The sequence below is a fragment of the Rosa chinensis genome, chromosome 2, assembly GCF_002994745.2.
Source record: "Rosa chinensis cultivar Old Blush chromosome 2, RchiOBHm-V2, whole genome shotgun sequence".
NCBI lineage: Eukaryota > Viridiplantae > Streptophyta > Magnoliopsida > Rosales > Rosaceae > Rosa > Rosa chinensis.
The window spans coordinates 83,377,189-83,400,626 of NC_037089.1; the positions used below are offsets into that span (position 1 = coordinate 83,377,189).

Here is a 23,438-nt window from a genome sequence, read left to right on the forward strand (position 1 = left end):
TGACGAGATCACACATACCTGCTGCAAACGTGCCTGCAAGGATTGATGTCCCTAAAAGTAGAGGACATGACGCCAACTCAAGAATGCATGAGCATGGCGCCAACGTCCCATCTCTCAATGATGGTGACGTTATGGCTAGGCCCACGGCTCCTGCCAGGAAACGCGGGAGGCCCATAGGTTCGATGGATTCTCGCCCAAGAAAGAAAGCGAGTTTGGCACAGAATAATCCATTAATCATCGATATGAATAATCCATCTCATGAGAATATTCCGGATTATGGTTATGTCAAAGAGACATCATTGGGGGACGCTCCAATGTCAGAACCAACTCCAGAGAATAGAGAGATCTCCATAAATTACACTAGTGTACATGAGATGATAGATAGAAATTCTATGGCGATTGATGATGCATTTGCATATCATATTGCGAAAGGGATTATAGAATATGATGATATCGAACCTCGCTCTGTTGAAGAATGTCAACGAAGAGCAGATTGGCCTAAATGGAAAGATGCGATCCAGGTTGAATTGGATTCACTAACAAAGAGGCAGGTATTTGGGCCTGTAACGCAGACACCCCCAAGTGTAAAGCCTGTTGGCCATAAATGGGTCTTTGTTAGAAAGCGTAATGAGAAAAATGAGGTGGTAAGATATAAAGCCCGCCTTGTGGCGCAAGGTTTCCCACAACGCCCTGGAATCGACTACGAGGAGACATATTCTCCCGTAATGGACGTTATAACGTTCCGCTACCTTGTCAGTTTGGTAGTTTCCGAAAAACTTGACATGCAGCTTATGGATGTGGTTACAGCATATCTCTATGGGGATCTAGATTCAGAGATATATATGAAGGTTCCAGATGGACTTCAATTACCCAAATCAAGTGGCTCTAAACCACGGAGCGCGTTTTCAATAAGATTAAAACGCTCACTATATGGATTAAAACAATCTGGACGGATGTGGTATAACCGTCTAAGTGACTACTTGATTGGGAAGGGATATATTAACAATGAAATATGCCCATGCGTGTTCATTAAAAGAACAAGTTCCGGATTTGCAATCGTAGCAGTTTATGTCGATGACATGAACCTAATTGGAACTCTAGATGAGTTAAAGGAAACTGCTAATTACTTGAAATCTGAATTTGAGATGAAAGATCTTGGGAAAACACAGTTTTGTCTCGGTTTAGAACTCGAGCACCGTAGTGATGGGATTTTGATCCATCAGTCTGCATATACTCAGAAAATTCTAAGGCGCTTTAATGAAGATAAAGCAAAGCCTGCGAGTACTCCCATGATCGGCCGTAGTCTTGAGCCCGGAAAAGATCCGTTTCGTCCAAGGGATGAGGACGAAGAACCCCTAGAGGCCGAAGTGCCCTATTTAAGTGCAATAGGCGCATTATTGTACTTAGCTCAATACACAAGACCGGATATCTCATTCGCAGTGAACTTGTTAGCTCGACACAGCTCTGCGCCAACACGCCGCCATTGGATTGGTGTAAAGACCATCTTTCGATACCTAAGAGGTACGATTGATATGGGCCTATTCTATCCCTATAGAGAGAAAAGGAATGACGGAAAATTGGGATCGGACCCCAAAAGGCAAAACGCCCCCGTCCATGGAATGGCCGCCGGCCATGTTGCCGGCGCCGCCGCCTGTCATGATGGCCGGCGTCCTCCTATCTCCCTCCATCAAAACGACAATGATGTCTTGATGGGTTTTGCTGATGCAGGGTACCTCTCTGACCCTCACAAAGGTCGCTCCCAAACAGGTTATGTCTTTACCATGGGAAGCACTGCGATATCTTGGAGGTCTACGAAACAGACCCTTGTTGCTACTTCCTCAAATCATGCAGAGATTATTGCTCTACATGAAGCTGTACGTGAATGTGTATGGCTAAGGTCTGTAATTCGACACATTCAAGGAAGTTGTCGTTTGAAGTCTACCACAGATGAACCTACATGCATTTATGAGGATAATGCACCTTGTATTGAACAAATGAAGTTAGGTTTCATCAAGGGCGACAACACCAAGCATATATCGCCTAAGTTCTTTTATAATCAGCAACAACAATCACTTTTAAAGATTGAAGTGAAACAAATCCGATCAGAGGATAATGTAGCGGACTTATTCACTAAGTCGTTACCTAAATCCACCTTCGAGAAACATGTGAAGAGCATCGGATTGAGAAAGTTATCCGAACTCCCACGATTGTAGCAATCAGGGGGAGATATCGACATCAGGGGGAGTTATGATGTCTACATGTTCGATCTCGAAGAGTGAAGGACGTGTTGTGCTCTTTTTGTCCTTCGACCAGGATTATTTTTGTCCCACTGGGTTTTTGTTACCTGGCAAGGTTTTTAACGAGGCAACGGATGAAGCGTCACCACCAAGTTTGAGCGGCACAAGGGGGAGTGTTGAAGGAAAATCAAGTTTAGTGTGCCTTATCAAACTAGGAATAGGAATAGGAGAGAAGGTTCTAGATTTCCCAATCCTACACGGATTGGTATTCCTTGTAACATTAGAACTAGCACTTTGTAATCCCTATATATTGGGCTCCTATTCTCAATAATAAGAACAGATCTCTCTCTACAATTCTCTCTCAATTCTATTATCCTTAAACAAGGTACCAGTTGTGATTAAAATTAAAATTCAGGTACCATTTGTGATAATAACCCTATTATATATATATTTTCCCTCTCATTTTCAAACCATTAAAATGCTAACCAAGCCAAATCTTAAATACTAGCTACAACCTCAAGTAAACATGCATAAAACATAATCCGCAACACTATAGGTGCTCTTTATAAGAAAGCGAAACTTTGTCTTAGCCCTCTTGGGCTCTACTTCACATTTTCATTGTCTAGTGAAAGGTTATCAAAAGAAAGACACTTAGCTAGCTTACAACAACTGTATGAAAATAGAATAGATGATGGAACAACTTTGTCTTGGTCCTCTTGGGCTCTACCTCAAATGAGGAAGTTCAAACTAGATAGCTAGTGAAATATAACTAAAACCATTGCAGTCTGATATAATATCATATTGCTTTTAAACAACTTGATATCAGACAGAGAGCATACATTCCTTCTTTCAATGAACAAAACATTGATGGATTCTAAAATTTATTCTTTGTATACTTCAGATTCATCACTTAAAAGTTTCAACTGCAAGAGGCTGGCCATTATAGAATTTACAGGTATGCATTAGTTGAGAAGCACTTACAGAATAAGCCCTTGACTAAAAGCACTTATACTAAGCAACTTATAATGCTAGCTGTGCTATAATATGCTCTGCAGGAAAGGAATAAATATGCAAACGCAACAGAGATATATAATATATTCACCCACCTTTTAGATTTCATAAAGATGTTTCCATTGTGCATTCATGTGAAGAAACATCGAAAACAACTGATCGAACAATATGGAACTCGATCAATATTCATAGACAAGTTGAAGAAAGAGATAATGATCATTTTTGGGAAAAATTTCTAGCATTTTATAAAGCAAATTCCCCAACAACACTTATTCTAACACTTTTGACCACATATAGCAAAATTCTTCCTTCAAATTGTTAATAAACTCTGCAGTTCAATTACTTAACCTGCAATTTACTTCTTTATTCTTCAGTTCATTTCCTTCCTATATACAGCTAGATTTGAAAATCCCTCCAAAGTAAAATTAGAAAATACATTCATTGACTAGACTAAACTACTACATTTTTCTATTTGGATATTTGGGTATGGAAATAATTAATGTGTTTGGCTCTCTCTTAAAAAGAAATATAAATTTCTAAAGGGAAAGCATAACAGGAAAGATTGTAGAGCTACCATGTCAGCCTACAGTTATAGCTTGCTAGCTCCACCTTTGCCCAAAGAACATCACCTGAAGAAATTAAGCTGGAATCTACCTTTAAAGTTTGATGACACTTATGCCCTGACTAACTTATTACTAAGACGCTTCTTATAATCAAATACTGGTAATAGTCAAGTATCAAATCAGGGAATAAAGTCTATGTACATAGTATTTGCTTTTAACTACCGTGTTTTAACTTAAGGTCATTCTGGGGAATAAGAAAAGCTTTTGATAAAGCTTGCACAAAACCAGGCATTCTCTCCTTAACTTTTCATATCTGACAAAGCAAGAAACAAAGCATATGAGACTTCTCATGAAAACCATATAAAGAGATCATTTTTCATTAGCAAGAATATGTATAAACAGTTGTGAGCTAGAGAATTTTTTGCTATTCAATTCTCCAGAAACCATGATTTCCCTAATTGATGTCTACCATGTTGTGGCAGCAACTGTTCCTTTGTATGTTGCTATGGGCTTAGCCTATGTTTCTGTGAAATGGTGGAAGCTTTTCACACCAGAACAATGTTCTGGCATAAACAAGTTTGTCGCGAAATTCTCAATCCCATTGCTGTCATTTCAAGTGATTTCTGCCAATAACCCCTACAAAATGAACCTCAAGCTCATTCTCTCGGATGGTCTACAAAAGGCAATTGTTTTCTTGGCACTGACAGCAATCACTAAATTCAGCACCCATGGTGGCTTGAATTCCATCATCACAGGTCTTTCTCTCTCCACCTTGCCTAACACATTGATCCTTGGAATTCCACTTTTGAAGGCCATGTATGGTGAAGAAGCAGGCGCGCTTGTTAGTCAGATAGTTGTCTTACAAAGCTTAGTTTGGTACAATCTGTTGCTGTTTCTGTTCGAGTTTGGAGCAGCAAAGGCAGCTTCTGTGACACCTTCATCAGAAGCAACTGCAGGTTAGGCACATTCAAAATTGCATTTTTGTCTAAGAATATAAAAAAAGAAGCATGAACAATATGGCACACGTGCAGCTGTAACAGCATAAACACACTTCTAAAGATCCTGAATACAATTCTGGTTTCTCTAGATGTTAATTGTATTATTCACAACTGGAATCTTAGCCTATAAATCTTTTGGTCTGAAATGCTACTACAACTTCAGGCAAAAAGCTTTGCCTGTAAACGATATGTCAACACATAAATGCCTTGCTTATAAATGTCTTCAGGCAACTCATAAATGCCTTGCTTCTTATTTCAACTTATGCTGATTTATTCTAACTTCTGCAAAACTTCGGTGGTCTGGTTTGATTTGAAGAGGAGATGGAGGCCCCTAATGAAGCACAATCGAAAGACGAAGCAGAGGATGAAGAAAGACCCAGAAATCCAAAGAAAATGAAATCTATTCTATTGACAGTTGGGAGGAAGCTTTTTGCCAACCCCAACACTCATGCAACAATGTTGAGTCTAATTTGGGCTAGCATACACTTCAGGTAGTTAATCATAATGAGGTTTGTATAGGCAATTAGGCATGAATTTCTTTCATCAATTTTGATGGCTCATGTATATATTTCTTGCAGATGGGGAGTGAAAATGCCAGAAATTGTTACGCAATCAATTTCGATACTGGCAAATGGAGGACTTGGCATGGCAACATTCAGCTTAGGTATGAAGGAACATCAGCAATTTCTTGGCATGACATTATGAACCAAAACCCTTGATGAACATGAATTTAACCTAGTATATATTTGCTTGATATGTCATTAGGCCTTTTCATGGCGTCGCGGCCTAGTATAATAGCTTGTGGAACACGAATGACAGCGGTAGCCATGGGACTTAAGTTCATTGCTGGACCTGCTGTAATGGCACTGTCTTCCTTTGCAATAGGACTAAGAGGCAGAGCTCTGAGAATAGCAATTGTGCAGGTGCATACATACTATATATGTATATACATATATTACTTTGTTTTCTTTCTACAACCTATGACTTTATGAAGGAGATATAAAAGTATTGTCCTGTAATTTAATGCAGGCAGCTCTTCCTCAAGGAATTGTTCCTTTTGTTTTCGCCAAGGAATATAATGTGCATCCAGAAATTCTAAGCACCGCGTAAGTTTTTGATTACGTTGGAAGGGATCAAACCCAGACTTATTTTAAACCTAAAAGTTGATTTTGTTCATCTTGCATCACACTTTTTGCATATATTTGAGACTTCTGAGATGATCTGGTTTTGTTTTTGTTGCAGAGTAATTTTTGGCATGCTCATTGCTTTGCCTATAGCATTGGCCTACTACTTCCTACTGGGATTATAAATCAAATTGGGGTCTAACTTATGAGGATATAATAGATTGAGGAAAGTCTGATACTCATTCAAATTAACTATAAGAATATCTTTGACATGTAATATGATGGTAAGTATACTGCTTCTACACATGAATGGATGTGATGAGAAGACTAGAGTCATGTAAATTCACCATGGTTATTTAGGAATATAAAGGCAAAAAAAAAAAAAAAAATGTCATAAATTTCTTTGAGCTTGAGTGGGTGGATAAGGTACCTCTTTGATGCTGCCACGTGGCTTTCTGATTTGCTTACTAGTTTGTTGAGCTAGAGTTATGTGTAAATATATTTTAGAGTACAAGAACTCACACCGTTTCAAAGGTTGGCTGCCTTTTTATTTCTAAATGAACTTCATTTAACAATACGATTTATATCATAGTTTTTTGCCTTAAAATTTTTCATACACTGCACTTGATATTTGTTGGTTACCAGGGTTTAACATGATATTTAGTGTATGAGCAAATGCAGAAGCAAATGAGATTTAACTTCTAACTAAAATTTCAGTAATTAATTTTCTCAAAGATTTAATGTGGTCAACTTCATTAACTATTTTGCGGTTATTGAAGCTTCCACATGATTGATAATTTTCAGTTCTTGCAACCTTCCTTCCGGTATTACTTTATAAAATTACTTCATCTTCAAATTATTCACTATGAAATTTTTTTAATAAAAAGATTTCTTTGTATTCCAAAGTCCAAAGCAAAACAGACACACTATTAAGCAACTTCGCTATATAGAAACACTTCAAGTGATTTTGTACAAAAACTCTCATTACCTCAACTATAATGTCTCTCGAAGGCTAATCTCTCTTTCTTTTCATTATTTAGAGTGATTATTCTTACTTTTTCTTAGTCTTGAAAGGAAATCACAACTCTAAATTCTCACATATTCAAAATTTTGTGTATCTTCAAAATTAAAATTACACTCTTTCGTTTCATTATTTAGAGCAGTTATACTTACTTTTTCTTATTCTCGAAAGAAAAGCACAACTCTAAATTCTTGCAGATTCAAAATTTTGTGTATCTTCAAAATTAAAATTACTAATGAGACTATTATTTTGAAAAATAAAATTTATAATTCTCAGAGTGTTTTTTTTGTGTGGATTCGACTCAAAATAATGATAGTATACACACATGATTTCACAATTATTTTTTGGTAAAAGTTTTATTAAATTTTGGATTGGGTTTTCTTGGCTTTCGATCACCACCTCTCAGTCTGACAACCCAACAAAAACTATTTTCCTCCCAGAAAAAAGAAGAAAAAAAAACTTTTCTTTTTGCCAAAGAAAAAGGGGATAATCTAGTCAAATTGGCCCCCATGGCCCATAAAGAAAGCGACTAGCTTGGACGAAACGCAAAGTATTACGTGGATAAAATTAAAATTTAATAAAAAAAACCCTGAAATCAAAATCCAACGGTAGAAAGATCAAGATCCGACGGACAGGATATATCCATAAAATAAAACCCGGACCCGAAAATCTGAAATACTGGCCGAAAAGAAAGGTAGAAATCGAAAATAGGGTTTATCGGCGCCCCTATATAATCACACATCGCTCTCTCCCGTTATCACCTTCTCTCTCTCTCTCTCTCTCTCTCTCTCTCTCTCTCTCTCTCCGATTTGCAGCTTCGTTTTCCGGCTTCATTTTCTGATCGGCGAAATGGCCAAAGGTCCAGGTCTTTACACCGAGATCGGCAAGAAAGCCAGAGGTTCGTCACTTTTGTCTCGTTCAAATTATTACATTTCTGGATGAAGATTTTAGGTTGAATTTGCGAGGGTTTTGGTTGCTGAATCTGAGTGTTTTTGTTGTTGAATTTTGTAGATCTCTTGTATAAGGATTACCAGAGCGACCACAAGTTCACCGTCACTACCTACAGTCCCACTGGAGTGGTTAGTTCTTCGTCTCTTTTGCTCTGTGATCTGTGGAAAGTTAGGGTTTTGAATCTCGGTTGTGTATTTTAGCTCGTATTCGTAGTCTATGTGATTCCAGTTTTGGATTGCGTTTATCATCTATATGTTTAGTGAAATTGAAGCACTGAGTGTTAATTTTTGGTTGATTGATGCACATATGGAACTACCTAAAAGCAGAATTGCATGGACAATTTGTGATTGTGATTTACTCTACTAGTTTTATGAATTAAGGTCCATTTGTTGCAACCTCTTGACTGGTTTTAGTATATTTTGTTGAGTTCAAAAGATTTCGTTAAGTTTGTAGCTGAACTACTTGATGCATTAGCTATTCATTTATAACTGGTCGATGTGAGGTGCTATGTGAATTGCCTTTTGCTTGAGCATAGTAGCGCTATGTTAACCATGTAGGTTTTACTCGTACTTACTCTTACTGCTTCATTTCTGCAGGCTATCACTTGTTCAGGAACAAAAAAGGGTGAGCTGTTACTGGCTGATGTTACTACTCAGTTGAAGAACAAAAATATCACTACCGATGTCAAAGTTGACACTGACTCCAATGTAAGAATCACATTGTTTATTCTTGTTGCCACTGAATTCATTCTGATGCATAGAGCAACTTCTGGTTCTGGATAATATTTTATTCAGCTCTCTTGTTTGTGATTAGGTCTTTTGGGTTCTTATAAGCTATATCTATATGTTGAGGGGTGGAAGTATTTATAAACTGTAGTACATCTACTTCTGAGAAGAAGTCAGCTTACTAATGGTTTGTTTTGCTGACAGCTTCTCACCACTGTGACCATTGATCAACCTGCTCCTGGCCTTAAGGCAATTCTCAGCTTCAAACTTCCTGATCAGAGGTCAGGCAAGGTAAGAATGTCATGTCAGGTTTTTCATTAAGTTTGAGGATATGCAGTAAAACTTTTATGTGGATGTGCTTCTTCTGTGGTTTGAGACATTATATTGAACATCGCAATGGCTGTAGATTTACCCTCTAATAAATGATTGATTGTCAACAGGTGGAACTCCAGTACTTGCATGACTATGCAGGGATAAGCACCAGTGTTGGATTGACGGCCAACCCTGTTGTCAACTTCTCTGGTGTTCTAGGGACTAACCTTCTCGCTCTTGGTACTGATGTGTCATTTGATACCAAAACTGGGAATTTCACCAAATGCAATGCTGGTTTGAGCTTCTCCAATGCAGATCTCATTGCGTCATTGAACCTGTAAGTATTCTCATCTGTTTGTGAGTGAATGTTACATGATATTAGTTATTGTCTCGTTCTTCCCCTGAACCAAAGATGAATTAAATTTATTTTCTATACTGAAATTCCTCTCATCAGATAGAATCCATGTTGCTGCCCTAGCTTACATTTTGAGTCATTTATCGTATCATTGATGCACTGGTTTTTTATTTCTTATCATTGATCCACTGTGATGATGATTTTCTTAATGATGCAGGAACGAGAAAGGTGATATGGTGAGTGCATCTTACTATCACAGTGTCTATCCCGAACAAAACACTGCTCTAGGAGCTGAGGTTACCCACAGATTTGCCAACAGTGAGAATACCATCACTCTTGGTGCTCAGCATGCCCTGGATCCTTTGACCACTGTCAAGGGACGTGTGAACAACTTTGGCAAGGCCAATGCTCTCATCCAGCATGAGTGGCGCCCAAAATCATTTTTTACCGTTTCTGGAGAGGTAGATACCAGAGCCATTGAGAAGAGCGCCAAGATTGGATTGGCTCTGGCTCTGAAGCCATGAGAAGTAGCTTATTGCTGACCGAGGGAGGGAGAGCATTGAGATAGTGCTAGTGTAGGTCGTCTCTCCTCTCCTGTGTCCTTTGCTCGAGCAAGTCAACATGTTAGGGAGTCGTACTGTTTTTTGGTTGTAAAAATAAAGATTTTTCATGTTGTTTTGGTACTTTTTTTTTCTTCATCGTTGTTAACAGAGGATGGTCAAGTAATCGGGAAATTTAGACTTGTTGCCTATTTGGTTTGGTTTCTTCCCTCCCACATTGATAACCGTAATGAATTAGTTTGGTTTTATTGATCTTGCAGTGTGTCATTGTTTACCAATTGTTGTGTTGAAGGTGATAGGCTCCTATTTATCTTTTCGGTTACTGCTCATTCTGAGTAGAATAAATAGTATGTGTACATGGCAGTGTCATTTGCCTCGTGAATTGATTCTCTTGAGAGTTAAGCTCGACCGGAGAGTTGTGGCAGAATCTTGGAATGGTATCTTTCTACTACATAAAGCTAGAAGGCTCATTGGTTTCAGGCATAGCAACTTGGTTGATTCTGAGTTAAGCTAAAAAGATGAAAACAGCAGTATCTGAAAGATTAAAAGCAGCATATATATATGAAACCCCAGAAATAAAAAGCAGCACCATATCTCTTCATATTATGTGCTGAAGGATTGTCAGCACTCATCTCCAGGGCAGCTGAATCCAATTTGATCTCTGGCCTAAAAATGTGTCCAGAGGCTCCCACTCTGCATCATTTATTATTTGCAGATGACTCTTTTCTCTTTGGCTCGGCTATGCCATGAATTGCTATTTGCTGCCTAAAGGACTATGTGATGATATCCATCAGTTGTGTGCCTCCTTTTTTTGGGGTGACACAGGAAAAGAAGAGAATTCACTGGAGGAGTTGGGAAAAGCTATGCCTCACAAAAAATGAAGGTGGAATGGGATTTAAAAACTTATATGCATACAATTTAGCAATGTTAGCCAAGCAAGGGTGGATCTAATCCCTCATCTCTTATTGCTAGGCTATACAAAGCTAGATATTATCCCAATTCTTCCTTTTGGGAAGCTGAACTAGGTGAAGCTCCATCTTTCTCGTGGAGAAGCATTCTACAAAGTCGTTCAATCCTAAATGCAGGTGTACATTGGCGCATTGGGGATGGCAGCATGGTACGAATTTGGACAGATAAATGGATACCTGGATGTCCTCAATATCAAATTCATAAGCCCCCAAACTCGCAGCTAGAGATGGTATCCGAGTTGATGAAGACACCAAAACTTGGAAGTCTGATGTTGTACTTTCACTTTTTCCGGGAAATATTGCTGACAAAATTATGTGCATTCCTCTAAGTGCAAGAACAAGTGCAGATAGAATTTTCTGGAAACCAGAAAAGTAGGATTTTTACTCTGTCAAGACCGCTTATTGGATTGCACGAGAGCAAGTTCTAAGCACAACTTTGGCCCCCACATCACAAGGAGATCCTTTCAGACCTTTATGGGAGATACTCCTCCTGAATGTATCCTAGATGTAGTAGCCCGAGATTATAACTCAGGCTAATCCCCCATTAATAAAGATCATTCTTTTACTCCAAAAAAAAAAAAAAAAAAGCAGCATATATATATATATATATATATATATATATATATATATATATGAAACCCAGAAATAAAAGCATGAAACCCAGTCAAGATTCTATTATCCAAGAACATAATATCCAAGTATTGTAGCAATCCATCAGCATCTACTGTGTACCATCACTGAGAAAACCAAAGCACATAAACCTAAGATCAGCAACCAACAACTAGAAGTAAAAACTAAGCAGTTATCTTCAGATGTTTTATGCCTTCAAATTGTGAGCAGAATCAGCTTGGAGGAGACCTTCTCGAATCTGGGAAGCAACGTCCTTGACAGCACCTGGCCCGTGTGGGATGAAGACAGATGTTGACTTTGACAATGCTCCGATCTCCTTCATAGTGTCGAAGTATTGAGTCACCAGCACCATGTCCATGACATCCTTGGGAGAAGTTCCAGGAACATTATCAGAGAAGACAAGAACACTGTCCCTCAACCCGTCAACAATGGCCTGGCGCTGGCGAGCTATCCCAAGCCCTGCCAAGTACTTGGACTCTGCCTCTCCTTCAGCTCGCTTGACCTGTAGTATCTTCTCGGCTTCAGCCTTTTCCTTTGCTGCAACCCTCTGTCTTGCAGCTGTTTAATAAAGATAAATAGAAAGTGAGCAACTATGTATCTAATCACAGATTGTTGAACTGCATATAGCTTTCCTTTATGTAACTTGCAACAAATTGTAGCAAACAAGTAAATTGTCTAATGCTATAAGTAGACTAGTTTCATATAGGGTATTTCTGTTGCATGTTATCCAATTTTCATTCCAAAACAATCTCCAAACAAGCTTGCTTTTATTGCTAACAAGAACCCCTTTGTTCATATGGTGTTTCAAAATGGATGTCAATAGGTTTTCACTTTTAACACAAGAGTGATGCTAGCAAACATGTACATTTTTACATGCTCCTTTTAGATTATTTGGTGCCTATACAAGACACAGGTACTGAATTTAGCACATGAACCATATATATATCTACCTGCATTGATCTCATTCATTGCTTTCTTCACACGATTATCAGGCACAATATCAACAATGAGAGTCTCGACGATTTCAAAACCATAAGCAGACATTGCCTGTAACAGAAATGTACATGATTAGACTGATGGTACTCAAAATGTGCTTATGCAGACAAATACAACTTAATGTTTATTAGTGTCACCTTTTCAAGCTCCTCTTCAACAGCTTTTGCTATGTCACTCTTCTGTTCAAACACAGCATCCAACTCCAATTTGGGTACACTTGCCCTGATAACTGGAGAATAGCAAAATGTTAGCATCTACTAATCTAGTACAAGCAACCATATTTACCAACCAGTTTCACCAACACTCGTATAAGCAAACAGCAATGCTTACCATCGAAAACATAGGCCTGAATCTGAGCAGTGGTGTTAGTGAGCTTGTAGAAAGCATCCCCTACTTTCGCTGGTAAGGCACGGAATTGAATCGATGCAACCACATTGACAAACACATTATCCTGAAAACCAATGTTATATCATCAAAGCTAATTCGAGGCAAATATTATGTCAAACTTCAAAACACAAAACATGATACAGGACATGCAATGAAAGAATGTGCAAATTAACCTTAGTCTTAGTTTCACATTTAACTTGGAGTTGCTGCACACGCATTGATAGCACACCGGCTGCCTTGTATCCGAAACACCAAGGCAAGCAGTGACACCCTGGTTCAAGCACCTCATCAAACTTCCCAAAATGTTCCTTCACAACAACTGTCGACTCCTTCACTAGAATACAACCAAGTGCTTGACCCATACTTCTGCACAAGTATCAGACTAGAAATCAAGTAAATTTATCTCCATCATAGAGAAAAAAGAACCATCTAACAAAACTCCAATAAATATCAGAAAAGGGTTTATATTTTATTTTAGGCAGTACGTAACTTCAAGCAATGAGTCAGAATTTCAATAACCCTTCAGTTCTTAAAATACATAGAATTTACAAGTTTCAAATCTCTGATTCCATCTCCATTTTGCTTAAAAGCACAAAACCAGAAGGAACATAGAATGATTTCAGAGAACACAAAAATAGAACTAGTAGGCATCAAAATCCAGTAAAGAATCCAACTTTTTTTTTTTTTTTTTCCTTCTTCTTTCAATTTTTCTCAGAACCAAACAAGAAAACAGAGTTGTATGGGCATACATACCTTCTTGCAAGGTGAGCACTGCTTACTGTTAACTGCAAATTGTTATGCCTCTATTTCTTGGTGTCCAAGTGAAAATTGATGATATTTAAGAGCAACACCGGCTAGAGCGCAGTGGGTATATGACTAATATGCCCTTCTATGCTGACTTTGGCCAGTACTGGCATCTGTGTAAATTTCCTAGAAAGTAGTAGTAGCCTAGTAGGAGTCACTGAGATGAGTGAAAAGTCGAGAATGCCCTTGATCTGTTCTGTTTTCCTTCCACCTTCACAATAATGGTAGAAGAGGCAGTGCTTTTCCATTTTCATTCGTAAAGAAACTTTGTTCCTTGCCTATTCTCAGTATGGTATGTAATACTGCAGTGGGTTTGTGGTGGGTGAAAATTGCAGGCAAACTCTGTTTTGGATTTTAGTGAGTAAATGCCAAAGACTAGAAGTCTAGGAAGAAGAAAAAAAAAGGGTAGGATCTTGGAGAAATTTGGGATGATTATCTCATGTAAAGTATGAATAGAGATTTTTGGGTTGGGTAGGAAGTAATAATTAATGAATGATTGTGACGGGAAATAAATTTTAGAGTTTGGCGATAGAATAGTTCATCTAAATTGTGAATACTGTTGAAGGATATCGACATAATGTGTAACTCTACAAATTAGGGTTTAGAGTTGTAATAGGAAAATACCTAGGTATACTAATTGTATTCCGATTCTGTTACCTTTTGTGTACTCTGTAAACTCCCTATATAAAGGGCTTCTATTATCAATAATAAACACAATTCTATTCTCCTACAACACGTTATCAGCACGAGTTCTAACCCTATCTTCAGAAAAATAAAAATAAAACCCTAGAAGAAAAAAATTTCTCTGCCGCCAACCCAAAAAAAAAAAAAAAAAAAAAAAAACTTCTTCCGGCCTCCTCCCCCGCAGCCTACACAAACCCGCAAGCTTTCTGCTTGCTACCGCCACCACACCAGCAGCCCATGCTGCACAGACGCCCTTCTGCGTCGCTGCCCTGCCTTCTGCACGGCGCTCCTGCGCCCAGACGCAAGCTTTCTGCTTGCTGCCGCCACCGCACCAGCAGCCCACGCTGCACACGCCCCTGCCCCGCGTTGCCTCCCTCGCTCCAGCAGTACCTGCAAGCCCGTGACGCACCCCAGCTGCTGCCTACCCCAGTGCTCTCGTCGCTTCCACCTGCAAATTTGATCGATATCACCTGCAAACCCAACCAACACCACCTGCAAATCGGAGAAAGAAAAAAAAAACAGAAAAAAGGGGAAGAAGAAGACGCGGTCCACTGCCACAAGAAGAAAAAAAAAATAAAGAAAAAGAAAGAAGAAGAGGGAAGACGCGGCCAAAAAAAAAAAGGAAAGTGGGGAGGAGCAGGCTTGGGCCCGGAAAGAAAAAAAAACAAGGAAGGGAGAAGGGCTGGGCCCGAAAAAAAAAGGAGGAAGAAGAGAAAGAAAAAAAAGGGAAAGGAGAAGGGCAGCCCACCAACTGCCAATTTCCGACCAGATTCCAGCAATCTTAACTTAGCTACACGCCTGCATCAACACGCGCGTGTCTTCAAGCCGAGAACAATCACGTAAGTTTTTATAATTAAGGTTGCTGCTTTCTTGTATTTAAATTCCTTTTATTTTCTGCATAATATTGGAATATATGTTGCCAAATGATTTTGAGTATTTAACAAAGCGGAATTGTGGGGATTCACGCTTAACGAACTAAGAGTGTTCGTGTGAACTAAGAGCGTTCACAATGCTTGGACTAAGAGCGTCCGTAAGCATCAAATTGTGACCATATTAAAACATCATTGTTTGGTCTAGTCCAAACGAGATTTTTGGAAATTGATTTCTTGGTAGCATAGCTCGGAAATCTTATTATTTTAGTTTTCGTGGAAGTTTAACTCCGAAACTAATATATCTTCTCTTCTTATTTTCAGGATGTCGAATGAACCTAGACTCGACTTTCCCATGCTTGACTCAACATGCTCGGATTACCACAGTTGGGTAACCGATGTTGAGAACCATCTCACTTCAAAGGGAATATTACCCATAATCCAGGCACCTAACCCGGATCTTGTGTTCAACCGAACATCTACAAAGCATGCTCAAGCAGTTATCTTGATGCGACGCCATATGGATAAGGCACTCAGATTGGAGTATATGTCGATCAAGGATGCAAGAGAGCTATGGGTAGCGCTAGAAGAGCGCTTTGGCAATGTCCAAGATTCCCTCCTCCCTGACTTGAAGGTTCAATGGAACAATCTACGCTTTACTGACTTCAAGTCTGTTGCTGAATATAATTCAGAGGCTCTTCGCTTACAATCCATGTTGAGATTTTGTAGACAACATGTCACAGAGCAAGAGCTAATTGAGAAAACTCTCTCCACCTTCCCTGTTTCAGCCATTGTGGTATCAAAGCAATACCGTACTGAAGTCAATGCTGGACGGATCACGAGGTTTCATCAGCTTATCAATATTATATCTGTAGCTGAGAAACATGATAACATACTCGTGAGGAATTATAATTCAAGGCCCATTGGAACTAAGAGCGTTCATGAGGCGAATTATAATGCACCCAAAGGAGGGCGCAAGGAGCGATACCCTAAGAATGGGGGACAAGAGGGACGTATGGGCCCATATAACCGCCCTAACCAGGAAGGAAACAACAAGTTTGGTGCAGATACACGTGGTGGTAATGCCACACGTGGGAGAGGGGGTCGTGGTATCCCTAGCCGTAATGATGGCTCAATGGGTCGTGGTGGTGGCACCAACCCTCCTAGGGAACGCCCGCAACGTGCACAACGTGCACCTCAATTAAAGGGAGGCAACCGCAATGATGAGTGTCATCGATGTGGATCAATTGAGCATTGGTTCAAGCAATGCAAGGCAAGTGAGGAACTAGCTGCAAGCTACAGGGCATATAGAGACATGAGAGAGCAAGAAGTGTACCTTGCAGAAGAAGAAGAAGATGGTGGAGATGTCAATCTCACCATAGAGGACTTCAAAGCTGAAGATGAAGTGCACATGGATGCAACAGACTTTGATTAGATTAGTCCTTTTTATTTTTCCAAGAACTTTTGTAATGGCAATTTGCATTAGTCAATAAATGACAATTGTATTAACTCTTTCTTATGTGGCAGACCCAATAAAATGTGATGTCTAGGAAAGTCATTGAGATTATTGGTACTTAAGAGAGCCTCGCTCCACCAACATCTCTCTCTACTTTCCTGGTCATATTTGATTGGAGTTACCAAACGGATAGAGTGACTACAATGTGTCTTACTTTGATTTTATTTTGGATTAGACTTTGGAAACTTGGATGTAATCATTGACTATTAATAAAGTGTCAATTCTTTTACTTAATGTCTTGGACATACCTTAATTCGAACTTTATTATATAAGAGCCAATGGTTTTCATGTGGAAACACATTATGAGAATGGACAAAGTTCCTTTGCATCACCTCTAATGACTACGGACAATAAACGAGTATTAGAGAAACTTATGTGTCGCTCTAGTGGGTTGTATGCAACCACTATTTGAGTTATTGAATCCAACTATGTCATGAGAGACGACTTATGGGATTTTGACACATATAAGCTTTGACATGATGATCCGTGTATTAAAGACTTTACACGGACATCCATTTTCAGAACGAAGAAAAGTAAGAACCAAGAATTGGTTCGAGGAGCTGCACATACGCCTCATGGCGCCATGATTGTGCAAAGACAGGCCATACATGGCCGGTGCCGCCTACCCCCTGCGGCAAATACATGGCATTGACGCCATAAACTCCTCTATCTACTTCTCAAGTCTATTGTGACACTATGACTTCACCAAAACCTTTATTGGTTGATTATAAAGCCCATGTTTCGTTCTGTAAAGCCTGTTATTTAGAATTGAGACCATCCTATGCAAAGGAGATTGAGGAAATAATTCCATTCTCACAAAGAATCTAAGGGAATTCTATGGATTTGATCAACCAACTTGCGGACCATAGAGATGTTTTATGGTGTTGGTTGATACGCAAACACGCTGGTCACGTGTTGTGCCATTATCCACTCGTAATGCTGCTTATACTACACTCCTAGCACATAACATATGGCTACGGGCTCACTACCCAGATCATCCCATTCAGTCAATTTGACTTGATAATGCTAGAGAGTTTACATCGACAGCTTTCGATGACTATTGCATATCATTGGGTATTGATATCAAGTATCATATTCCCATGTACACACCCAATTGGTCTCGCGGAAAAGCCACCATTAAACGACTACAATGGTAGCCCGGACATTGGTAATGCGCACCAATATTTCCGCTTGGGTTATGCAATAACGCATGCAGCTATGCTAATTCGTCTACGACTCATAGTAGCCACTCAACTTTTATTTGCGTTACAGCTAGTGACTGAGTTCGAGTTTAATATCTCGTATTTATGCATATTTGAGTGTGCGGTTCATGTGCCAATTGTGTCGCCACAGCGCATCAACATGAGTCATTGCAACGAATGCATATATATATTTGTTGGACATGAGTCTCCAACTATAAGTTCGCTATGTAGAACCCTTGACAGGCGATCTCTATTTCGCTGGATTTGCCAATTGTCACTTTGATGAGACAGTCTTCCCGTCGTTAGGGGGAGATTAGAACGTCAATGTTCAACAGGAACGACAGGAATTGTCGTGGTCTGTCCCCACTATGTCTCATCTTGATCCCCTAAAAGTGACGAGATCACATATACCTGTTGCAAACATGCCTGCAAGGATTGATGTCCCCACAAGAGGACAGGGTGCCACCCAGAGAAGATGGGTACTGCACCACTACCATGGATGGTAGTATGGTGATGCCACAAAGGTGGCATAATGGCGTCATAGGCCATGGGTTCCGCTAGAGAGAGTAGGAGACACATAGGTTCGATGGATTCTCGCCCTAAGAAGAGAGCGAGTTTGGCACAACTTGATCCATTGATCATTGATACTCATAATCCGTCTCATGAGAATATTTTGGATTGTGGTTATGTCCAAGAGACATCGTTGGGGGACGCCTCAATGTTAGAACCAATTCCTGAAAATATAGAGATCTCTACGAACTACACTAGTGTACATGAGGACGTGGAATTATTGAGACCAATGACATCGAACCTTACTCCGTTGAAGAATGCCAACATAGAGAAACTTGGCCTAAATGGAAAGATGCGATCCAGGTTGAATTGGATTCACTAACGAAGAGGAAGGATTTCGGGCCTGAGATGCCAACACCTCCTAACATAAAACCTATTGACATTAACAGGTCTTCGTTAGATAGCGTGATGAGGAAAAGAGATGGCAATCTCACCTTATGGCGCAAGGTTTCTCACAACGCCCTGGAATCGACTACGAGAAGACATATTCTCTCGTAATGGATGTCATTGCACTCCACTACCTTGTCAGTTTGGTAGCTTCCAAATAACTGAACATGCAGCTTACGAATGTGGTCACTACGTATCTTTATGGGGATCTAGATACGGAATATAATGAAGGTTCTTGTGGACTTCATTTACCCAAGTCAAGTGGCTCTAGACCACAGAGCGCATTTGCAACGAGGTTGAAATGCTCACTAAAATGACTACTTGATTGGGAAGGGATATGGTGAACTATGCCCACACGTTTCCATGACAAGTTCCGGATTTGCAATTGTCGCGGTTTATGTTGATAAACATAATTGGAACCCTTGAGAGTTAAGGGAAACCGCTGAACACCTGAAATCCGAGTTTGAGAGGAAGGACCTTGGGAGAGCACGGTTTTGTCTAGATTCAGAACTTGTATACCGTGTCACTAGACATTTTTGATAAAGTCAAAAATGCACTCCCATGGTCGTCCGTAGTCTTAGCCCTAAAAGGGATCCGTTTCGTCCCAGGGATGATGACGAAGACGTGTTAATAGCGAAAGTGCTTACTTATGTACAATAGGCGCATTATTGTACTTAGCACAATACAAGACCGGACACCTCAATTATTATGAACTTGTTGGCTAGATATAGCCCCGCGCCAACGCAACACCATTTAGATTGGTATAAAGACAATCTTTCGATATTTGAGAGGTACGATTGATATGGGTTTGTTCTATCCCTACAGAGAAAAGAGACGACGGAAGTGTGGGATCGGACCCCACAAGGCAAAGTGCCACCTTCCGTGCTCCTCCTCCCCTCCATCGAAATGACAACAAGCATTTCTAAATATTGAAATGAACCAAATCCGATCAGAGGATAATGTAGCGGACTTATTTACTAAGTCGTTACCAAAATCCACCTTCGAGAAACATGTGAAGAGCATCGGATTGATAAAGTTATCCGAACTCCCATGATTGTAGCAATCAGGGGGAGATATTGACATCAGGGGGAGGCATGATGTCTACATGTTCGATCTCGAAGAGTGAAGGATGTGTTGTGCTCTTTTTGTCCTTCGACCAGGGTTATTTTTGTCCCACAGGGTTTTTGTTACCTGACAAGGTTTTTAACGAGGCAACAATTAAAGCGTCATCACCAAGTTTGAGCGGCACAAGGGGGAGTGTTGAAGGATATCGACATAATGTGTGCCTCTACAAACTAGGGTTTAGAGTTGTAATAGGAAAGTACCCTAGGTATACTAATTGTATTCCGATTCTGTTACCTTTTGTGTACTCTGTAAACTCCCTATATAAAGAGCTCCTATTATCAATAATAAACACAATTCTATTCTCCTACAACAAATACTGATAAATTTTTATTAAAGGAATAATATTACTGCACACTAAATGAGAAATGCGTATATGTTTTTGTTTTGTTTAACGATGGAAAGCTATCATGATTTGAGGTTATCATTGTGTCATGATCTGAAGTTCACTATCCAAAATTAGAACTTTTCCATTTTTTTTTTTTTTAAAAAAAGCCTCACTCAAGAGGAATAAGGGTAACAATGAGGAAGTTCTAACAGCACCAAATGGAAATCTTTGATTTGGTCATTCATCAAATAAGTTTTCTTATGCATATGAGCAGCAACCTGATGTAATGTACAAGCTTTATATCTACAATTGTGAGCAGAATAGCGTTGCTTGAAGGAGGCCCTCCCAAATCTGAGAAGCCACGTCCCTCGCCATGAACACATACGGTGGATTTGGTTATACAAGTAGATTGTGTTAGACATTTTGGTTTAGTGGCTGTTGAAAGAGAATTTGGAAGATATATGAAGAGCAGAAGAGAGGATTTTAATGGTACATTCTGGCATAAATGGTTTAGTACGTAGTGGCTGTTGAAACTTGAAAGAGAATTTGGAAAATGTATGAAGAGCAGAAGAGAGAATTGTTTAATGGTACATTCTGGCATAAACGGTTTAGTTTGGCAACCTCGATAGTATATGTGAAGAACATCGCCGAAAGTGATTCTAAACATGCATGCCAAAGTTAAGAGAACATATTGAAGAAGAAAATCCAAGCATGTAAACTCTAATTAGTTTTCGCAGCATCCAGCAACTGCCAAAATATAAAACATTAAGGGTGAAACACCCCAATATATTCTAGTTCCGCCACTTCATTAGTTAACATCCAAGCATGATAAGAAATATAAAAGGGTGGTGAAACATCCCAATAGACTGGTAGTACTCTACTTTAACAGCAAACATGATGATGCAATGACACTGTCCTTCAAGGCTTCAAAGCTCCTCTTTGGGCTTGCGCTGGTGAGCTGTGCCAAGCTTTTCCTTTGCAGCTGTTTTAACATCAGAGTGATCAATTAAGACATTTAAAATCACATATTACTAGATAAGAAACTGTTACTTGTAACAAAACTTACATGCATCTATTAAGATATATCAACAGAAAGGTACTAATTTAGCACACTAACCATGTATTACCAGATAAGAATTAGTGAGCAATTAAGACACGTAGAGTGAGATATTACCATATAAGAAACTGTTATTTGTAACAGACTTTACACGCTTCTTTTAAGATATACAACACAGAGGTACTATAGCACATGAACTATAATTGTACATTACCTGCATTCTCATTCATTGCTTTCTTCACAGAATCATCAGGCATTATATCGACAATGAGGGTCTCAATCATCTCATAACCATAAGCAGACATTGCCTGTAACAAAACACAAGTGGTTATACTGTTGGTAATTCTTAGATTATGTTTGAGTATAATCTAGCCTTTTATTAGTCGTTCACCTTTTCAAGATCGCCTTGAACAGCTTTTGCTATGCCATTCTTCTCTTCAAACACAGCATCCAATTCCAACTTGGCTACACTTGCCCTGATAGCTGAAAAATACCAGAATAACAATTAGCTTCTCATAACCTGGTACATGCAGCAATGTTTACCAACCACATTCTCTAACAGTAGAACAATCAACAGTATCTTACCACTGAAAACATAGGCTTGAATCTGATGGGTGGTGTTCTTGACCTTATAGAAAGCATCCTCTACTTGTTCTGCTGATGGACGAAATTGAACAGATGTAGTCACATTGACAAACACATTATCCTGAAAAGCCAATGTCAAATAGCCAAATTAATCTGAGAATATCATTAAAGTTCCAAATACATCACTACGGGAATATAAGTAAAGAATGTGAAAATTACCTTAGTTTTGGCTTCACATTTAAACCAAATTTGTTGCACACGCAGTGAAACCTCACCGGCTACTTCATATCCGAAACACCAAGGCACACAATGACCTCCGGGCTGAAGCACCCCATCAAACTTTCCAAAACGCTCCCTCACAGCAACCTTTGACTGCTTCACTTGAACACAACCAAATACTTGACCCATACTTCAATTCTGCAACTAATACTAGAAATATTAGAAACTAAAACCCATCTAGAGAAAAGAAATTTCTGTTACACAACATCAAAAACCCAGAATGAGATCTCAAGAAAATATATAGCATAACTCTGAAATCAGAACAGAACTTGAAACAAGCGAGTCAATGTAAAGATGGATTTCTCTGCAATGATTACTAATAGAACGAAAAAAAAATGAAAAACTAAGAGGTATTTCCATGTGATAAAGCCCTTATTTCTTAAAAAGACATAACAGTTTCTCTTCTTTTATAAATGTCAATTTTACTTCTGTGGCTTGGTATTCCACTTCTCTCTTGAACCAAAAGAACAATATGCTCATTTCTCAAAGCAAAAGATGACAATTACCTCATCCAAGTCACATAAATTTCAGAGAACACAAACAGCCCCATTTCAGTTTACAGAAAATAATAAAGCAAAAGAAGAATTACAAAACAAACAACAACAGTAGCTAGGCAAAGTGAAAAAAAAAAAATTCAAATTGAATTGAATTTTACATTTTGAGCAATAAATTCAAACAAGTGACTCAAAGTGAAGATCTATTTTCTCTCCATGATAATAAAGAACAATAACAAGTCTGATCCACTCAAATAACAAAGAAAAACTTTACATTTTCCCTTCTTCTGTAAATGTTACACAAATTTTTACTTGTGTGACTTCGTTTTCCACATCTCTTTGGAACCAGAAGAACAATATGCTCATTTCTCACAAAAATCCACGCCCCATTTCATTTTTACATGAAAAAAAATCAACCAAAAGAGAAATTACATGGAAAACAGAACAAATAGGCATCAAAGGATCTAGCACAAGAACATATTATATAATAAAAATTTATGAAGCTACCAAATAGAGAAAGAAGCAAAGTTGGAGTCTTGGAGAGGCATATTACCTTACAAAGCAAAATGCTTCTTCTTCTTCTTCTTGAAATTGCTTTTCTTTCTCTCTAGCACTGAAAAACTTGCTTATATATTTGAGAGAGCGAGAGAGAGCACACTACACTGGCATAAGAGCTCAGTGAAGAAAATGACCGATTTGCCCT

The 23,438-nt window shown here is 39.0% G+C and overlaps 4 protein-coding genes across 6 annotated transcripts; 2 read left to right on the top strand and 2 right to left on the bottom strand.

Moving 5' to 3' along the window:
* Nucleotides 1–4,116: 4,116 nt before the first annotated feature.
* On the top strand, nt 4,117–6,505 carry LOC112189963 (probable auxin efflux carrier component 8). Its single transcript, XM_024329370.2, has 6 exons — nt 4,117–4,767; nt 5,126–5,300; nt 5,388–5,473; nt 5,575–5,732; nt 5,839–5,915; nt 6,052–6,505. Exons 1-6 carry the CDS (start codon nt 4,257–4,259, stop codon nt 6,116–6,118), a joined length of 1,074 nt encoding a protein of 357 aa, XP_024185138.1. The 5' UTR covers nt 4,117–4,256; the 3' UTR covers nt 6,119–6,505.
* Nucleotides 6,506–7,686: 1,181 nt separating this feature from the next.
* LOC112188359 (mitochondrial outer membrane protein porin of 34 kDa) lies at nt 7,687–10,109 on the top strand. The gene is made up of 6 exons (XM_024327459.2): nt 7,687–7,852; nt 7,966–8,033; nt 8,502–8,612; nt 8,835–8,921; nt 9,071–9,279; nt 9,515–10,109. Exons 1-6 carry the CDS (start codon nt 7,804–7,806, stop codon nt 9,819–9,821), a joined length of 831 nt encoding a protein of 276 aa, XP_024183227.1. The 5' UTR covers nt 7,687–7,803; the 3' UTR covers nt 9,822–10,109.
* A 1,362-nt stretch (nt 10,110–11,471) lies between these two features.
* On the bottom strand, nt 11,472–13,736 carry LOC112188358 (hypersensitive-induced response protein 1). Of its 2 annotated transcripts, none has more exons than XM_024327457.2 (6): nt 13,592–13,736; nt 13,012–13,204; nt 12,782–12,902; nt 12,589–12,680; nt 12,406–12,502; nt 11,472–12,013 (listed from the first exon to the last, which is right to left on the bottom strand). In XM_024327457.2, exons 2-6 carry the CDS (start codon nt 13,198–13,200, stop codon nt 11,643–11,645), a joined length of 870 nt encoding a protein of 289 aa, XP_024183225.1. In that variant the 5' UTR covers nt 13,201–13,204; nt 13,592–13,736; the 3' UTR covers nt 11,472–11,642. The 2 variants fall into 2 exon arrangements, with proteins under 2 accessions (XP_024183225.1, XP_024183226.1); XM_024327458.2 differs by having other exon boundaries at nt 13,012–13,220; nt 13,592–13,733.
* Nucleotides 13,737–21,011: 7,275 nt separating this feature from the next.
* On the bottom strand, nt 21,012–23,419 carry LOC112190471 (hypersensitive-induced response protein 2). Of its 2 annotated transcripts, none has more exons than XM_024329899.2 (6): nt 23,289–23,419; nt 22,182–22,379; nt 21,963–22,083; nt 21,769–21,860; nt 21,592–21,685; nt 21,012–21,302 (listed from the first exon to the last, which is right to left on the bottom strand). In XM_024329899.2, the coding sequence occupies exons 2-6, from the start codon at nt 22,368–22,370 to the stop codon at nt 21,247–21,249; spliced, it is 552 nt and encodes a 183-aa protein (XP_024185667.1). In that variant the 5' UTR covers nt 22,371–22,379; nt 23,289–23,419; the 3' UTR covers nt 21,012–21,246. The 2 variants fall into 2 exon arrangements, with proteins under 2 accessions (XP_024185667.1, XP_024185668.1); XM_024329900.2 differs by having other exon boundaries at nt 22,182–22,385.
* Between the last annotated feature and the right edge of the window lie 19 nt (nt 23,420–23,438).